This window comes from Aspergillus lucknowensis, assembly GCF_044049455.1.
Source record: "Aspergillus lucknowensis strain CBS 449.75 chromosome Unknown BJX67scaffold_10, whole genome shotgun sequence".
NCBI classification, from domain to species: domain Eukaryota; kingdom Fungi; phylum Ascomycota; class Eurotiomycetes; order Eurotiales; family Aspergillaceae; genus Aspergillus; species Aspergillus lucknowensis.
The window spans coordinates 321,047-339,042 of NW_027263554.1; the positions used below are offsets into that span (position 1 = coordinate 321,047).

A 17,996-nucleotide genomic window follows, 5' to 3' on the forward strand; every position below is an offset into this window, starting at 1 on the left:
TTGCCCGCCGTCAGTCTTCACTTTTTTTTTTGGAAGGACAAACAACGCCAGCAGAGGTCCTTCGAGGTCGCTGGTTAGCGATGAGGCTCTCTTCCTGATAGGATCCGGAAAACGGAGGAACGGACGTGAAGGGGCTTCTCCTTTCTCGTGTCATTTCCAAAATGCCTTCTTTGCTGGAGGTGCGTTTTGTTTCACCCGCTGCGAAGTTTCCCTGCTCATGTTAACGAAAGGTTACAGCGTCCACGTCCTTCACAAGAGGCCCTTCTTAGGTTGGAGAAAGGTACGGCCTCTCCGACCATCCAGCTGGATGAGGCTGCGCAAATTATCGGACTCAACTTGTCGTTATGCGGGAGCCATCCAGAGGCCAACAAAGTCCCCCACGTCCCAATTCATGCAGCGCCGAAGGAACAATGGGTTTTACGTTGGTTATTGAAGAAGTTGAAGACAGGGAAAAGTTATCGAGTCGAACCTGCAGCCTTTCTTCTCCTCCGGCAGCTAATTGAGCTCATCCCTCGGAAAACATTGGCATCCATCCTCAAAGACCAGAAATTTCTTGCTATTCTCGACCATGCGATTACGGACCTTGTTCACAACATTTTGACCGGCCTTCGGGATGGTACGGCTGACCTTCCACTCTCCGGCTCTGAATCCAGCCGTACACTGAGTGAGTCGTCGCACGCGTATGAAGGATTTGACAAGAAGGGAAGAAAGCGGAAAAGGACAGGCGGGAATGGCCAAGACGCAATGGATGTCGACGAGCAGCCTCGAACCCCAGCCTCGTGCTTCTCGGCATTCACTGGCCTCTTAGACTGCTTGTATAACCTAGTTGCGCTTGCCAATCAAACTGCTGAGGGCAATGAGGCGACCGGCTCACATCTTCGACACGCTCTTCGGGGAGAACCCCAACCGGCTGCAGTCATGCTCGGTAGATCATTTACACTTGCTTCTTTTGCGATTCTGCGGTTTCGTCATGCTCAGAAGGCAGCCGAATTACAGCATTTGTTTTACGTCCTTCCTTCACTGTTGAGGGTTTGGGAATGGAGATCTCACCGCCAGGACGACCCAGATCAACGCTCTAGTAATGTATGTTTGGAGAAAGTGCACTTAATTCCACCGACATCACGCATACTAAACATTGTATATTATAGGAATCATTTGCCACGCATTCCTCCCAGAGCGCTTTAAGACTGCTGCAATGCGTACGCGCAACACAGCTGGATACCGATGAGAGAACTCAGCTACTGAGCGGTGTAGAGCGCCTGGTTGCTCTCCATGTGGTGTTGCCCGCGCGTGCAGGATTCTTCAGCAGAGGCGGCGCTGGAATCGACTACTCCTCCAACGAACCAGATTGGAGCTCGGTCAAACCCATCTCGGATACTTTCCGACCGATTCTCTGCACGGCAGAGCCTCCGAGCTGGGATGGGATGAATCCGCAGACTGCAGAGAAGGGCTTGTGGAATACGGCTGAGCTCATTCCGGAATTTTTCGACGTTGCCTCCCGATCAGTCCCACGCGACACATTTCGAAGGCAAACCGATGAAGCAACCTGGTTGGAGACCCTGTTTGTCGCTGTTGCCGAGCTGGCGTTTTCACTCATAAAATCGGAGGGGACATCCGCATTCTTGCCTACCTTCGTTGGCGTATTGGAGCGACTCTTCCGCGTGGCGCTCAAACGAAAGGTGCAGTTATCACTTCACACTCTTCTGACGCATGCCGTGTATACTGGGCTTCTCAAGGATGGGCTCGTGCAAGTTGAGTGGAATCTTACTGCATTGCTTATCGAATTGGGGGTGGATATGTTTCTGCCAAACTCCGGACTCGCGGACTCCAACAAATACCTAGAAGCCTTATTAGCCAAGATCATTTTGCACTGGCGAAGCGGCTCCCCCACAGACGGTAGCTATGAAATCATTAAGACCGGCATTATCCTTCCCCTGTTACGCGGGTTCACCGCGGCCAGGGACCTTGCTACATTCATGGAGATTTGGTATCAGCAATTGACTGATATTGAAGAGTTGAGAATGCGGGAGAGCGACCTTGGCCCATTCACGGTCTGGGAGGACGACGACCTATGTTCTGCATATGGGGAACTCATGCGTAACCCTCTGAACCAAAAGCTAGCGGTTGCGCAGTTGCGCGCAGCAGCTTCGGAGATCCGTGGTGATGACGGGGAGATAGCTGCAACTGGGGAAGCGTACGGGCAGATTGTTATTATGGAGTCTGGGTATCGTAAACGAACCATCGACCTGGCTGATGCAAATGCGGACCTCGAATCTGTCATCAACACGGTTACCTATATCCTTTCTTCAGACCGGTTTCCGCACAGGCGTTGGCGGTTATGGAAAATGGCTCGCAATCTCATTGAGAATAATGTGCAGAAGAACAGCACTGATCTTAGCACGCATCTGATGAATCTCATCGCTCCAGCCGCGAAGTCAATTCACCTCCGCCACCAAGAGTCTTCGAACATAGTCTACGCGCGACTTGAATGCATTGAAGCATATAAATTCATCCTTGCTATCATCAAGCACACGCCCGACACCGCTAATGGCAACGAATTTCCTACTGTGATGGAGGAAACTGCCAATTTTATTAAAACAATTTCGGTAAATAATGCCCTACAGTCGATGAGCTCCCCATGGAATGGGCGCTCAGAATCTATTGATTCGTCGACCATTCTAAGTCTAGCATACTTTCTGGCCCTCGTCCGAAGCCCTAGTATGTGGAATCGGGTTGAGCCTGAGGTGAGACGCTCTCTATTTGGCCACATTCTTTCCATGACCACGGCACAGTACCAGACATCATCATCAACCTTAGAGACTCTTACTTCAGGTATGCGTTTCCTACAAGCCTGGGCCTGCGTCGTATCTCACGAATATCTCCTCAATGCACCCGTCATCGTGAGTGACTTGATTACCGTGATATCCGAGCGGGTCAAGGACGACACACCGAACCGAAAGCTCTACATCGAGAGTCTTCAAAGAATCCCGGCATCGCTAATCACGCGTCGCCAGCGAGGCGCTTTGCTGGATTTGTTACAACATGTTTTGCTACTGCAAGACGGCGATTCTGTTGTCACAATTGGCATTTTATCACTAATGGCCAAGCTAGCTGATATGTCGAAATCCACGGCGGAGCTGACAAGCAATTGGGAACCAATCTGGGCGATGGCTAAGGCTGTCAAACTTCGCAACACTGATGCAGATCTTGAAGTCATGAAAGCATTTAGATGCTTGCATCGTGCAGTCATTGCTAAGTTGCTTCTCCTAGCTGATGGAGACCGGCGCAAGCTGTTTAAAAAGGTGTACCGAAAGATGTCCGCGAAAGTAGCGAAGTTGCAGTCGCTTGACCGGAGCTCCATGGAGTGTTTCTTCCTGAGGATCTCGCTTTCCCGATTTTGGCATTACCGTGATAAATTGGCAGATGCGATTGATGGTCCAGACCTGACTTCCAGCCGCGAGAAATTGTTTGAGCTAGTGGTAGCCGATGTGCGTTCGGCAAAAGATCAATGCAAAAAGCAACCGTTGGAGGAGACTATCCACTTAATAAAGACCTTGGATGCGCTCGAGGACTTTGAGGATCTGGCAACAAGTAATGGGGAAGTCAGGAAATTCTTGCACAAGATAGAGAGTTATGTTGAGAAATCTGTCGACTCAGGGTCTTCTTTGAGGAGAGTTATCAGGCGTCGGGTTTTGGCTTCACAAAGGTCGGAGGAAAGTATCACTGCTCCTGCGGTGCAGTACGCCGAGTCACTTCCTCCTCAGCAAATCTACAGTGAGGAGCAGCAGCTCTTCATTCGGTCAACGAGTGACCGATTCCGATCCATGCCCGCGCACGCCTTGCTCCGGGTTATTCAAGACATCTGTCAGCTCGGATATGTTGGCAAGAATGCGGAGTATCATCTACTTATTGCGGGCCTAGCTATCTCCGCAGCGTCCCCTACGGAAGGCAAGGAAGACGATCAAGCGAAAGTGCTGTCCCTTGCCTGCACTGCCATCACAGAGGCGATTCCCTACAATAAATCGCCGAATGAATTTGTTCTCGCCACAGAGTGCTTGGATGCTCTCCTCCGCAGTCACCCAGCTTGCATATCCCAGTGGAATGTTGATAGTCTCCTCTCCTGCATTGCCATATGTGCTTCGAAATCAGGACCCAGTATCGATCCCAAATTCTCCGGGACTGTTTATACTCGCGTGTGTCGGTTGATGGGCGTGCTTCTTGGCCTTCACCGTCAGAAAACCGGTGGTCGTTTTCATCTGATTCTCACCGCCATGCAGCGACTGCTCCGCTGCCTATTTTACGGAACCAAGAAGCGTAGTCGGCTCGCCAAGTCTAATGCAGGGTTTGGACAACAGCCGTACTGGCTCTCGCAGCTGGGCGCTTCACATGCCGCCCATTTTACCCGTCTTCTTACCTCCCTCTGTGACCCTACCATCTCAGCCGTTTCGCGGCCAACCCCGTATGGTCCGGAACACCCGGGTCTGACCGACCAGACGAAGAAATCTAAGCGCATTGCTGGGCAATATCTACAGTACTTGATTATGGATTATGCCCAGGGTTCCCTCCGCGGCGCTCTCTATCCTGACGTGAAAGCTGCGCTTTTGCCTGGACTATACGCGGTGTTGGATGTAATGTCACGTGACACTATGCGGGCGCTCAACGCCGGACTGGATGTACCTGGGCGGGCGGTGTTCAAAGCCTTATATGATGATTATATGAAGTTTGGTAGGTGGAACAAGGGGTAGCCTAGCCTTCAAATGACGTAAGACGAGATCCTCTCAAGGATCCAGCGAGAACAATGATTCCTCTGGAGCGCCATAGTCTGATTTGACGTCGAGTCTTGATTAGCCACATGAGTGTCATACGATGAGATCTGAGGAGTCGAGATTGCGAGGGGGGAAACCCTGTTTCGGCTCCTGGGCCTTTTGGAAAGCTTTCAAAAGCACTGCTGGATGGTTGACCTGGACCTCATGATAGCCTATCTCTTACTCGATCAGATCGAGTCAGCACACAGGGACCAACCGGTGACGAGATTCCCCTTTCTTGCACTAAGGCGAAGCCGCCTTCTCTGTGAGTGGCCGAAGCTCAGAATGCGGAGGCCGCCAAGTTGTGGCCGGTGGACCCTCCTCGCCGCTGATAACAGTCGCACCTCGCCCCGCACCTCGCCAGAGGAGAGCAATCGAAGGAGATGGAGGGTGATAAGGGCGCTGCTGCCAGTCGAGAGGTTGATCGCTCCTTGGGAGCTCATCCTTTGGGCAACTCGTGTGGCTCCTTATCGGAGGCAGCTCCATCTGAAACCTCGTGGGTGGTTGGATGGAGCTGGCAGTCCCCAGTCCATGACGATATCATCAACGGTCTGGAGAAGCGCCTAAAATGACATTCGGCCGCTTTCATATTATTTATGCTCTGCGACTTCCAGGCTTCTCGTCTCAAGATTCCTCCCCCTTTTGCGGACCAGGCGTCGCAATTGACTCGTGTCTTCTTGTGGTCTTGTTGCGTCATATCTGATCACCATAAGTTAAACCCATCTAAGATCGTTGATTACCTCAGGGGCGTCGGTCTCCTTCGTTTCTACCCTGTTGGCGATCTTTCTTTTCTTCCACAAATCTCTACTTTCCACATCTGGCCTGAGAATGCCCGAGATCAAGCGATGGCTCAAGAAATTAGAGGTGGAATCGATGCCGGGGTTGACCAACACTCAATTGATGTTGACGAACCGTGACTTGCAGCCAGGTAAGTTTCGGGACGAGTCCCTATCTCTGGGGCGCGGATCTAACACTCAGAAAGTTGAACCCGATCGCCGGCTGTGGAGATGGTACAACTTTGTCGCTTTCTGGATTGCAGACTCGCTGAATATTGTGAGTCTACCATCTCGGAGGTCTTCCATGCGAAGCGGCAAAACTAACGTTTCGGCCGTATAGAATACATGGATGATTTCTTCTTCGATGATCGTTGATGGCTTATCCTGGTGGCAGTCGTGGATATGTGTCTGGTTCGGATACTTCCTCGCTGCTTGTTTTGTCTGTTTGACCGGTCGCATTGGTGCTGTGTATCACATCTCTTTCCCTGTTGTATGTCGGTCATCGTTTGGAGTTTGGGGCTCCCTGTGGCCAGTTTTGAATCGTACGGTGATGGCTATAATCTGGTACGGTGTCCAGGGGTTTATTGGGGGTAAGAAACATATCCCTGTTCAGCCATTTATTGATCTAATACGCCTGATTAGGCCAGTGTATCACGCTGATGATCCGGGCGATTTGGCCAAGCTATAACGATCTCCCCAACGGAATTTCTGCGAGTTCTGGTGTTGACACGAAGAATTTCGTGAGCTTTTTCATTTTTTGGCTGCTCTCGTTGCCCGCACTCTGGTTCCCAGTCCATCAACTCCGCCATCTCTTCACCGTCAAGTCTATCTATTCTCCTATCGCTGCCATTACTTTCTTTGCTTGGGCTATCGCTCGTGCCAACGGACTTGGTCCGATTGTTGACCAGTCCCACACGGTCCACGGGAGCACGCTAGCCTGGGCCATCGTGAAGGCGCTCATGAGTTGTATGGGTAACTTCGCTGCCTTGATTATGAACGATCCAGATTTTTCTCGTTTTGCCCGCAAGCCTAAAGATGCTCTATGGGCTCAGCTGTTCACGATCCCGATTGGGTTCGGCATTACATCATTCATTGGCATTATTGCCTCCTCGTCGTCTGCTGTCATTTTTGGTGGTGACGCGATCTGGAACCCACTGGATCTTCTCGGGAGGTTTCTCGAGGGAGCCAGCTCAGCTGAGCGCTTTGGTATCTTTGTGATTGCACTTGGGTTTGCCCTGGCGCAGCTAGGCACTAATATCTCTGCGAACTCGGTCTCCGCTGGTACCGATATGACTGCTTTGCTTCCACGATACATTAATATCAGACGAGGAAGCTACATCTGCGCGGGCGTTGGCCTGGCCATGTGTCCGGTAGGCAATTCTCTTCCTGAGCTAATCGCTTCCCATAGTCTTGAACTAACAGAATGATTAGTGGCATCTCGTCTCTTCATCTAATCAATTCACTACGTACCTCTCCGCCTATTCTATCTTCCTATCCGCGATTGCAGGCGTCATGATCTGTGATTACTACGTCGTCCGAAAAGGCTATCTGGTAGTTAAGGATCTCTACAGCGGTGAGAAGGATTCAGTCTATCGCTTCTCTTATGGCTTCTCCTGGCAAGCGTACGCTTCTTATCTCTCGGGAATTCTCATCAACATTGTTGGATTCGCAGGTGCTGTCGGCCGCAAAGTGCCAGTGGGTGCCCAGTATATTTACAACGTCAACTACCTGTCCGGCTTTATTATCTCCTCGGTTGTGTACTTCATCTTAACCCGCTTCTTCCCCGTTATTGCTACCAGTGATACCTGGAATGAAGCCAACACAGACATCGACAATGTCCAAACGGAGGGCCACGATGTCTATTCAGAGGACATTCATACGACCGGGAAACCAGTGGGGTATGGAGCACCAGAAGTTACGGATTATAAGGGTGCAAAGACACAGTCTGCTGGTGTCTAGACTGCGAGGCGCTTTCCTTGTGGTGATGTTTAATGTAATGATGACTTGCTTCACAGAAGAAGCAAAATATTTGTTTCGCAAACTTCCAGGGAAGATATTTAACCGAGTCAAATCGCGCTGTTTCCTGTTCTTCATCGAAACTCGCATGCTGCACTCAGTGGCCCCAATCAAGCTTGCCGCAGCCCGTGAGCGCTGAATGACTCTTCCTGATCACGAGACCTCCAACTCGCTGTTCCAATGCTCAAAATAATCGAGGACACAGTAGACCGGGGTTCAGAAATATGGTGAGCGGGGGTCAGAGAAAAATGAAGGTTTCCCAAGCCCCGATCAGCCTCCAAACCCCGGTCTGCTGTATGCCCAAAATCATCCTCACATTCACGAGTCTTGGGCTGGTCGCTCCTTTCTCAAACCGAAGTTGTCGGCGTCCAAAACAGGAAAGCGGGCCCCACTGATCGCTGTCTCTCGCGATCGCCCAGGGACAACAAACGTCATGCTCGGAGGCGGAGGCTCCTCTCAAGGTCAGCCAAGAAGGTCATCCATGGAATGACACGACAATTGGATCTTGGTATCATGTTCAAGTTGTCCTTGACTCATTTTTGACTTCGACGCGTCCCGCTTACATTTTAGCCCCCCATGAGCCTCAGGAAAAGGTATAAAAGCTCAAGGAGGTCCCCTGCTTCCTTCTCAGAACATCGCCGGGTGGACCATCTCACGGGGTCACACGAGCATTGCTCACATTATCAGGATTCCCTCGCTTTTCTGATCATTCCCATTCCAACTGAGGCTGCTTTCTTTCAGCTAATTTCTTGCGCATTTCCGACATGGCTTCCACCGGTGCCCTCCCCCAAACGCTCCGTTCTATCACCACTACCAAAATCAAAGAACTCTCGAAGCAGCGCGCCTTGTTTGAGAAAAGCCGAGCCAACATAATTCAATCGGCCTCCGCGGCGTCAGATCTACGCGCCAAAGCCCAGATCCTACTGGAGGGCGTCACCAAGCTCAAGGGCTACCCTAGTGACGCCTTTGACAAGGAAGAGCTCGACGTAGACACGGAGTCCTCCGAGACTAAGGTGGAGGATGGCACGAAGCGCGCAGTGCACGCCAACATTCGCCGGTTCCTCCTACAAGGGAAATATGATCCGTCTATATCGGACTCGAGCCTGAGGGAGTGGATTGAGAGGCTTGAGGGAGAGATCAAGTATATGGAGCGTGCACATGATCATGCTTTGTTCTATAGTGATCTGGTGACGGAGTGGCTCGGTGACCTTGAGGCTTCTGGTCCGGCCTCGACTCCGCCGACGAGTGCAAACGAAGGTGACGGAGAATTTATTTTGGAGAATGTGGGCCGTGCAGCGATGCATGAGCAGCGACAGACTTGGGAGGCTCTTGTGTTCAACGAGTCGAATGTCCAGGGTGATGCGATTCGGACGTACCTTGACAACCTGTTCCAAAAGACAGCTCTTTCACAACAGGCGCTGAAAGAATTGCGCGAATACATCAAGTCCTTTGTCCCCAGTCTCTCGGCGAAGAATACCTGGTTTACTGTGACGGAACTTACACGGGTGTCTGATTCACTCCTTAAAACCGACCTCCTCACAAAGGAGAAGATGGTTATCCTTAAAGAGCTCATGCAAAATTCGGCCGTCGCCCAGGAAGTCGCTGACGTATTGAATATGCGGCTCAGGTCCCTGGACAGCTGGAGCTGGCCTAATGAGGGCGTCCCAATAGAAATGCGTCGCCAGCTGAACGGGAAGTACCGAGTATTCATGGACGAGGATCTGCTGGACAGCCTCATGTTCCAGTATCTTGGTCAATATTGGTCGGTGACGTTCCGGTCAGCATTTGTCACCTTCCTTGGTTCGCGCGCTTGGACGACATTGCGCGATCATATCCCCGAGCATGACAGGCTACGTCGAAGTTACTTCCTTGGTGAGCGCCGGCGCGGAGGCCGGGCTGTTGTGAATGAAGAAAGACGACTGGTTTATAAAGAGAGATATTTCATGACCCAGCTACCCTCGTCAGTTGGCACTGAAGTGGCGAGCTACGACGATGCGGATGGCGAGGAGGATCGCCCCAAGTCTGCTCTGGAAACAAAGCACTCGCTTCTTCATCTCCTGATCGCGGAATCCATCTTACACACCACCCTTCATGGACAATTCGCCGCCGTCAGATCAGACTTCAAATGGTTCGGCCCCTCCCTGCCACATGCCACAATTCTTACGGTTCTTTCCTACTTTGGCGTTCCCCAGGAATGGCTGAATTTTTTCCGTGTCTTCCTAAGAGCGCCTCTGAAGTTTGTCCAAGACGGTCCAAACGCCACGACCTCCGTTCGCATCCGCGGAGTTCCCATGAGCCATACACTGTCGACCGTCATGGGCGAGGCTGTGCTTTTCTGCATGGACTACGCCGTCAATCAAAGCACTGATGGGGCGTATCTCTACCGGCTGCATGATGACTTCTGGTTGTGGGGCCGCGAGGAGACCTGCGCAAAAGCGTGGACTGCCATGACCAAATTCGCTAATATAATGGGTCTCGAATTCAACAAAGAGAAGACCGGAGCCGTTCGGTGGGAAGGTGCTGGGGAGGAGCTCCGTCGAAACTTATCCCCGGTCTCCCTTGAGCCCGGAGAGAAGGCGCTACTCCCCACCGGCGATATTCGCTGGGGTTTTTTGAAACTTGATTCTCAAGAGCGCCGCTTCACCATCGACCAGGATATGGTCACAGCTCACATAGTTGAGCTCCAGCGGCAGCTTTCCGCCTGTAACAGCGTCTTTGCCTGGATCCAGGCGTGGAACGGTTACTTCGGCCGGTTCTTCGTGAACAACTTCGCCAAACCAGCCATGTGTTTCGGGAGAGAGCATATCGACATGGCTATCTCGACACTCAGCCACATCGAACAAGCTCTTTTCCCGGGGAGCCATGGCGGCGGCGTTACCGATCACCTGCGCAAAATGATCGCCAAGCGGTTCGACGTGCACGACCTCCCTGAAGGCCTATTCTACTTCCCCATCGAACTTGGCGGGTTGAATCTCCTCAATCCATATATCCCTCTACTCGCCATGCGGGAGGAAATCAAGCAGACACCTCATCGCCGGATCAAAAAGGCGTTCCTCGAGGAAGAAGCGATCTATCTCTCTGAGAAGGAATATTTTGAAACAAATGGGCCTCGGGATCCCCGGGCGTTCATGGCTGGAGCGAACACCCACGCCGATCTCCCGACGGAGTTCCTATCTCTGGAAGAGTACATGAAATATGCAGAGTCCTTTAGCCGACCGCTTCTAGATGCGTATAAGGATCTGATACGCATCCCAAACCAAGTCAGCGTTGACCTCACACCCGGGATGCAGGCGAACCAGAATTTGAGAGAAACTGGACGCTCGGGAAACACCATTTCCAACGACTGGCAGAGTATGTCTCCCTACTGGCGATGGACGGCCGAGCTGTATCAGGAGGGAATGTTGAAGAAGTATGGAAGCCTAGCGGCTGTGAATCGAGAGTTCATGCCCGTTGGTGTGGTGGAGACGCTGAAGGAGGGTAAATTCCGCTGGCAGGGTTGATCAATTCTTTCCACATATAACGATAGTCTCACGAAATCACGATTTATGATACCAGGCGGGCAGGCAATCGGCCTAGCCTCAAACTCCAAACATGATATCTATAACAATTGGCCATGATTCGACTGGAATTCATCCAGTAGCATTCTCAAACGCTTCTTCTCGTCTTCTCCCCCGAATATCGCTTCAATCGCCTTGCGGGTAATGTTGAGGACGTCGGCCCGGTCCAACCGGAAGTGCTCTGCAGCCAAAAGGTACTCATTTGAGACCGGACTGCAGAAAAAGCCAACATCGTCGGTCTGGTAACACAACATCAGCCTGATGAGAAGTAGTCAGAAATGTTTTATAAGATAACACTCACGCAGAGAACAACAGGGCAGTGCTCATGTCTCCAGAACCCAAAATGATGGTCCATGAATCCCCCATCGAACATTTTTGCATGTACATTGCATGAGATACACAATTCTAGCCCGAGGCGTCTGCGCGCAATTTCTTGTTTGATATCAGCTGGAACATGAATCACATGGCCGAGGCGATCCGGGTCGAAAGATAGAAGCACCTGTAGTTCCTCACGCAGACCGGGAGCGTGAATCTCAGCAAAATGTACTGTTATGCCCAGGCCATGTGCCTTGGCTTTGGCAAACGCATCTCTACAGAACGAGATATCGCCCTTGGTTGGGTTTCCGCAGACATCGACGCCGATGACCCCACGGCTCCGGTTTGCGATTGCTAGGTCGACGATTTCGAGCGCGTGTGTCGAGTCATTTATGAGTTGGCCGCGGTCGATAGCGAGGATGAGGTAGATAGATAACTTGTCTGGGTTCTCGAACTGGAATGTGGCGATTGTGTTGAGGATGGTGGAGAGGTATTCGTCACGCGTAAAGGGGGAGTCTGGGGGTGCGCGGGGGATTGTGCGGAGTTCGAGGTAGCGGACACCGTCGTCCAGGAAAGACTGGAGAACTGAGGTTGTGGCGTAGGCAATGCTTTCGAGGTCGTTGACGAGGTGGTAGATGGATTGGGAGAAGACTTGGAAGAAGCTTGTCCCTTTCTTTTAGCTTTGTAGTTCTTTTTAGCTAGCGCGGTTCGATTTAGGGGATTTGGAGATACATGTGGAATTGAAGTAGTTTTGTCCAATATGCGAAGCAGATACATGTTTTGTGGCCTATGTTGATTATGGAGAGAAACATACTTATTGAGGGAAAAATCAACCTTCCCTGGTGGCATCACCACCAACGGGTCCTCTACGCTGAAGGTTGGATCACGAGATCTCTTCTTAAGCCATATTTCATGGAGACATTGGCGACTAATACTTCCACTAAGATGGGCATGCAACTGCGCAAGCAAGGCGTTAGCCATGGTAGGAGGGATTGAACAACAGCAACATGCCTCGATCTTTGGTAGGGATTTAGTGAAGTGCAAATCCACCGGTTTGGAGAGATCCATCGCGACGAGGCGTTAAATCTCAAAGGTTTGTTTCGTAGCACACAGTCCTGGAGCAGAGATATGGAGAGCAGATGCGAGGTTGAAATGGAGTTGATCACGAGGAACACAGCCTGGCAGGTGACCCATCTTCAAAATCTGCTCGACTTCAGAGCTGCCTAACATTGCCATGATAGTAGAAGATTCCAGTCTCCCTTGCATGGCCGTTGAGACTGCAATTGACTTTGCGCCAATTCGCGAAGAAAGTCACAATTTTCGCCTCAATTTGAAGTCTCCAAATGATTAACAGTTTTCCGAGAGTCGAGGAAAATCTCCCACAATCAACCTTGCATCCATAACCCGTTTCAGCTTCTGCGGATCACATCCATCGTCCCTTGATCGCACTAGAAGACTGCCGCTGCGCCGTTTTGCCGTGGCGAGATATCTGACCGAATTTCATGGGGCGAGACCTCAAACAGGAAGGGATGGATGACATTTTGTTCCATTATCAGATAGTGGCAGAACCAGACTGTCCGTTATCCAGTTATCGTGAATCGTCCGAGCGATCCCAATGCCACCAGAAGGATGCGCGGCAGTGCTAACTCCCATTCTCTTGATTATTCAGTCCAGATCCCACTCCATCATCTCGAGGGCAGCCAGCCAACTCGAAGAGCGCGGCGCCCGTGATCGAACGAGCTTCACCCCTCATCAACCATTCAAGAAACATTTTGTTCAGTGGACGTCCTCGTCAGCCAGAAATGGTGACACTTCCAGGATTCGAGCAGAAAGGCCCAAGTCGGAACGCCGTCGGAACAGAGTGCGACTCACCTGATTTAGGCCACGTTTCATCTTCGAAGGCTCCAGTGGCGCACTGGATACATCCGGTGATGCAAAGACTCCCCAAAGCTTGCTGGGATAAATACCATAGTTTCTGCAGTAAAATGATCTGGGCGGTCTACGAGAGAAAGATCTATCAAAGCGCCAAACGGGAGCCTGTTGAAATATGTCGGTTCTCGACACGAATTTGTTAAATTGAGCCCGCGTTTGGAGCGAGTTGTCTGAGGAACCGTTGGTGGGGGGAACCTTTTGACGTGGCATGCTCGTTGTCTTGGATTCCGTCCGTTGAGGGTTACCAAGTCTCAACCGCCCCTGTATAAATATGGCGAACCCCCGTCCAGGCTCGGTCCGACGCGCAACCCCCTCCGTAAAAACCGAGGGGATGTTGACCTCAATCTGAGACTGGCTGTTTCCGTGACCGTCAAGGAAGGTCTCCAGCGGCAAGCGAAGATGTCTCACATAGAGCCATTGGCGGGCCATCCCACTCGTGAGAGAGAGATTTGCACAAGTGTCCGCGCGTGTCGGTGACAGGTACCGTTGCATTTCTGCGGGTTGGATGCGCATCGCACGCGCAGTGCCACGTCAGGAGGCTTTTTGGGTGCTGAGTGGGCTTTTTCTCGAAGGATTCGAGAAGCCTGCAAGACGGAGACAGAATTCAATCAGATAGAGTCGGTTGATTGGCCGGGTTTCTCACGAAAGTGCTATATTTAGGTGGAGATCTGGGACGGCTAAAGGGAGGATCCTGCAGTTGGCAGGGAATGAGAAAGCAAGGAACTTGAAATGGCGTTTCAAAGAGAAACCAGTAACAGGTCCCAAAATTCCCCCACGGACCATTGTGTCTTTGGTACAGCAAGGAGTGGGGAGAAGGCCTTGTGTCTTCCAGGTACTCTTAACTCCTTGAAGTTGTAGGAGGAAGATTCGTTGAACAAAGCCCTCCCTCTCCGCAAACACGTTCCAGTGCCAGAGAAGAGTACAAGCAAGCGTCGAGAGTTTGAGAGGGGACAAGGCGGACAAAGAGACCCCCCACCTCTTTTTTCTGCCCTCGCCAATCTCCAACCTCAGTGAACTGAAAAGATTCTCTTTCAGTCCCCACACAACAGGGCGAAATCTTGGACAAATTCACACCACCCGTAGTTGGGACTCGTGACAATTGGAGAAGCGAAGAGCCCAAGGCAGGAGGAGGCTCAACCGTATGCGGCAAGCCGAAAGTGAAGAGGGAAACGAACGTCATGTCACCCTCCAAACGCCAAACGTCATGTCAAGAGAGGAGATCGCGGTGCGTCGCTGCGGTGTCACCTCGAGGAAGAGGAGAACGCTAGGATAACCAGTGGTGCCCGAGCCTTCCGGCTCCAGCCATGGCATGACCAATTGAGATCGCACTACGCCCAATATTCACCCGTCGATGCGTGATTCGCCAAGTTGAGAAACTGGACTCTCCCTGCGGAGAGTGACAGCCCTGCGCCGCTGAGATGAAAGCGTCTCAAGACTGAGATGTGAGAATCGTGGATGGTCAAAAGCTGCGGGGACTCCACCATGAGCAGGGATCGTTGTGGTCCGTCAGTTGGAAAAACACCAAGCCTGACACGTCTCTCAAGGGGCCAAAGCGTGCGTTTGTCACACCGACCTTGCAAGTTGAGGCCAACTGAGCTGCTGAGGGAGGAAGAAGAAAGCAACAAATTTTCCAAGCCAAACTACGGGAAACGACGAGCGACGGCAATCACGAGGCTCGGAGGGCAGGAGCAAAAGCACCCATGCAAGCTACACTCTCAAGAAGATGGACTATCGAATCTGTCCAACGAGCAAGCCAAACCATATTATCTCGCGAAGTGGTTCCTGGGGAGCCATTGCCCCCTTCCGAGCAGGGCCACACAAACGCATGGACTCAACGACCGCGAGGACGATGGAAGACTGCTCATGTCAGACCGTTTCCACGCCACGAAGATAGGACACATCCGGCTGCGCCACATGAAACAACCTGCTCCAAGCCATCAGCAAGCCACTGGTGGTTTTGGATCAAATCTGTCGAATCCAGACAAAGCATCTTTCGAGAGTCGAGTTTGGGCCCCATCAGCTCACTTTGCCATCATCGCTTTACCCCATCCTCGCCAGAACCCCATGGCGAAGGATCGTATTATAAGGTGTTTCTATTTCCATGAGCGGGAATGTGGTATCCCAGGTGTTACTATTTATTGAATCGGAGTGCGATGGCATGTCAATGGTGGGTAACAAAGAGTCTTCGGAATGCCTATCTCTAGCAATGCTGAAACCGCCCATATAGAGGCACCCGAGTTTGGCCCTTGCGATCATCCAAGCTCCGGCCTGGATGCTAGAAATGAATGTGACGAAAGTTGGGCCCACGCCCATTTCAGGAAAGAGGAGACGCTGGAGAAGGGATGCTGTTGAGGCACGGCATTGTCCAAGACCTTATCACGGGCTCGCTTTTTCGCTTGTGGAGAAGAAAATTAACTGAGAGGAGCGACAACACAGCCTGGGAATCAAAAGACGCAGAGCCAAGAAACAGAGACGAGTCTGATCATGATGAAGATCCTTGTCCAAGAGGCGCAACGTTCCATCCAGCTGGGAACAACGCTTCGTCGACGGAAGATTGGCAAGGCTGCAAGGAATCCAATCTGTACTGTCATTACATGCGGGTCGAAATTACAGAACACACGATCATCTAAAATACAACTAATGCACGTCGGGTGCCGTAATATACTCACCACGATGGCGGGAGACTTACCATGATGTCCATGGGTCTCCAGTTTCTCCCTCCTTTTTCTCCTTTTCTGCCTGGGAGCAGGCCCTCCATTCCCCATCCGGCGGTGGGGAAGGCTCTCCGGGCAGAGTTGTGTGCTCTCAGTCCATGACGTCACCTCGCTGTGTGATTAGCTAAGTCGGTTTTTGTTTCAACCGCAACTCCGCTTGGGAATATTATTGCGCGCGAGGGACGGAAAACAGCCAGCAGCCCGTGGTCGCTCTGGGCATACCAACCCTTCGAAGTGTCCAAGGGGAAATCAAACATCAATTCTCTTTTCGAAGAACCTTGTGGATGGCCTGGAATCAGGCCACTGCAACGAAGGATGGCACAGCGGGGACTGTTTGTGACTGGGCATGGGCGAAGGAACGAGGGGGTCTTGGACACGCGATCCTGTGGGAATGCACAGAGCTGGGATCATTGTTCTTCTGGGAAGGCTTGGAAGCTGTCGGGGAAGTGGATCACCGTTTGGGAAAATCCCCCACGAGGGAGATATAAGAACCAATGGCGAAGCCCAGACGGTGCAGTCAAGGAGCAAATCCGCCCACTGCTGATTGGCTGCTTATTTCAAGCTCCCCGAGGGCAAGGCCACCGCTGCGTCGGGACCTCGGGACGACGAGCGCCCAGCGGTGCTTGTCGCGTTTGCCCTTTCGCTTCGAAGGAGTTGTGAGCGTTGTCTGAACCCTCTTCTGCACTTAACCGGATATCCAAGGCTCCTGCTCGTAGTTTCACTTGGGGCTGACATCCAAGGTAAGATAAGAGGACACAATAATCTAAAAGGTGGGAGTGCATGATAAGATAGTAAATCAAAAGAAACCACCTCGTGTCGATATCTGAGCACAATCAGTTCGCACGGCAAGAGAGATGAGGGGAGGAAACCGACGTGGCATCCGGAGGGAAAACCATTCCTCATACTTCTCCTCTCTCGACAACCGCTGGACAGCGTGAGTGTATAACTCCGTCACAAGAGTCACGCCAGGCGATACCGCCATTTCGACGGCGTTTTTTTCAGTGAACGCTGAAATCATCAGCATAAATCAGTCATGTTCTCCACATAATCATGGGGCGTCTGACTGTCAACATTCTCACAGCGTTCGTGGACAGACGCGTGTTCCCATCATCTTCTTGAAAACAAAAGCTTGGAGAGAGAATTTATCATCTTGTGCGACTTGGAGGCTCTTTGGCACGAGGCCTTGTCCTGCGTTTTGCAAACCTCTGGAGAGGAAAGCCAATAGGATTAAGGGTATTGAGTCCCAATTCACGCAATGGATACTCTCTATGCAAACCCCCTCTGGTGCAATCCGCTTCGGCCCTGGATCAAACAAAAAATAGCCTGGGAGCTATGCTCTGACATGGCCCAGTAGTCCCTCAGACAGGCAGAAAAGAAAGCTAGTGCACAAGCAAACAACTTGGCACTTTGATGCGATCTCGCAAGCAACAACTGCATGACACCGATCGTGGCGGTGGAACGACCGTGACCTCTCAGTCCTCTGGGGCAAAATATCCTGGAATAAACCGCAACAGGTCAAGGCTTACCACCCCCTTGCTCAAAGCTCGGAAGTCGGGGATTCCCCGCGTTCTCGTGGTTCTTTCTGCCTCAAGGTCCGTCTGGCATTCTTCAATTATGCCTCTCCTCACTCAGGCCTTGTTTTTCTCTTCAGCGTTGCAGCTTTCTGTGCCGGAAGTAAGAGGCTGCGACTCCTTACTTATCAAAGAGACTATCCTCTCTTCCGTCCTGTTGTCAGCACGTAAATTTTTGGAATTCAGGACATGAACAGAGGATCACCAAGGGTGGTCAGTGGCCATGGCAAATGGACGCCGAAACTAGCGGCGAGGCCCAGGAACTTGTTGTCGATGGAGAAGATCAAATTCGCTCTTCCCTGCACACAAA

At 51.6% G+C, this 17,996-nt stretch overlaps 6 protein-coding genes across 6 annotated transcripts; 3 read left to right on the forward strand and 3 right to left on the reverse strand.

Annotated features, from left to right (window-relative positions):
• Positions 1 to 45: 45 nt before the first annotated feature.
• Positions 46 to 4,849, forward strand: BJX67DRAFT_24285 (ribosome biogenesis protein URB2). The gene is made up of 3 exons (XM_071026128.1): positions 46 to 179; positions 238 to 1,083; positions 1,149 to 4,849. The coding sequence occupies exons 1-3, from the start codon at positions 162 to 164 to the stop codon at positions 4,743 to 4,745; spliced, it is 4,461 nt and encodes a 1,486-aa protein (XP_070888267.1). The 5' UTR covers positions 46 to 161; the 3' UTR covers positions 4,746 to 4,849.
• A 654-nt stretch (positions 4,850 to 5,503) lies between these two features.
• On the forward strand, positions 5,504 to 7,951 carry BJX67DRAFT_24668 (nucleobase cation symporter-1 family protein). The gene is made up of 5 exons (XM_071026205.1): positions 5,504 to 5,733; positions 5,788 to 5,858; positions 5,922 to 6,171; positions 6,224 to 6,951; positions 7,013 to 7,951. The coding sequence occupies exons 1-5, from the start codon at positions 5,634 to 5,636 to the stop codon at positions 7,538 to 7,540; spliced, it is 1,677 nt and encodes a 558-aa protein (XP_070888268.1). The 5' UTR covers positions 5,504 to 5,633; the 3' UTR covers positions 7,541 to 7,951.
• A 3,244-nt stretch (positions 7,952 to 11,195) lies between these two features.
• On the reverse strand, positions 11,196 to 13,362 carry BJX67DRAFT_379315 (putative adenosine deaminase; the record flags this gene model as incomplete). Its single annotated transcript, XM_071032539.1, has 3 exons — positions 11,196 to 11,393; positions 11,456 to 12,142; positions 13,342 to 13,362. The coding sequence occupies 3 exons, from the start codon at positions 13,360 to 13,362 to the stop codon at positions 11,196 to 11,198; spliced, it is 906 nt and encodes a 301-aa protein (XP_070888269.1).
• Positions 13,363 to 14,077: 715 nt separating this feature from the next.
• BJX67DRAFT_24292 (uncharacterized protein) lies at positions 14,078 to 14,719 on the reverse strand. The gene has a single exon (XM_071026129.1). It carries the CDS (start codon positions 14,579 to 14,581, stop codon positions 14,240 to 14,242), a length of 342 nt encoding a protein of 113 aa, XP_070888270.1. The 5' UTR covers positions 14,582 to 14,719; the 3' UTR covers positions 14,078 to 14,239.
• Positions 14,719 to 15,694, forward strand: BJX67DRAFT_24132 (uncharacterized protein). Its single transcript, XM_071026098.1, has one exon. It carries the CDS (start codon positions 14,857 to 14,859, stop codon positions 15,541 to 15,543), a length of 687 nt encoding a protein of 228 aa, XP_070888271.1. The 5' UTR covers positions 14,719 to 14,856; the 3' UTR covers positions 15,544 to 15,694.
• Positions 15,695 to 16,637: 943 nt separating this feature from the next.
• Positions 16,638 to 17,339, reverse strand: BJX67DRAFT_24866 (uncharacterized protein). The gene is made up of 3 exons (XM_071026221.1): positions 17,180 to 17,339; positions 16,989 to 17,123; positions 16,638 to 16,938 (listed from the first exon to the last, which is right to left on the reverse strand). The coding sequence occupies exons 2-3, from the start codon at positions 17,095 to 17,097 to the stop codon at positions 16,673 to 16,675; spliced, it is 375 nt and encodes a 124-aa protein (XP_070888272.1). The 5' UTR covers positions 17,098 to 17,123; positions 17,180 to 17,339; the 3' UTR covers positions 16,638 to 16,672.
• Between the last annotated feature and the right edge of the window lie 657 nt (positions 17,340 to 17,996).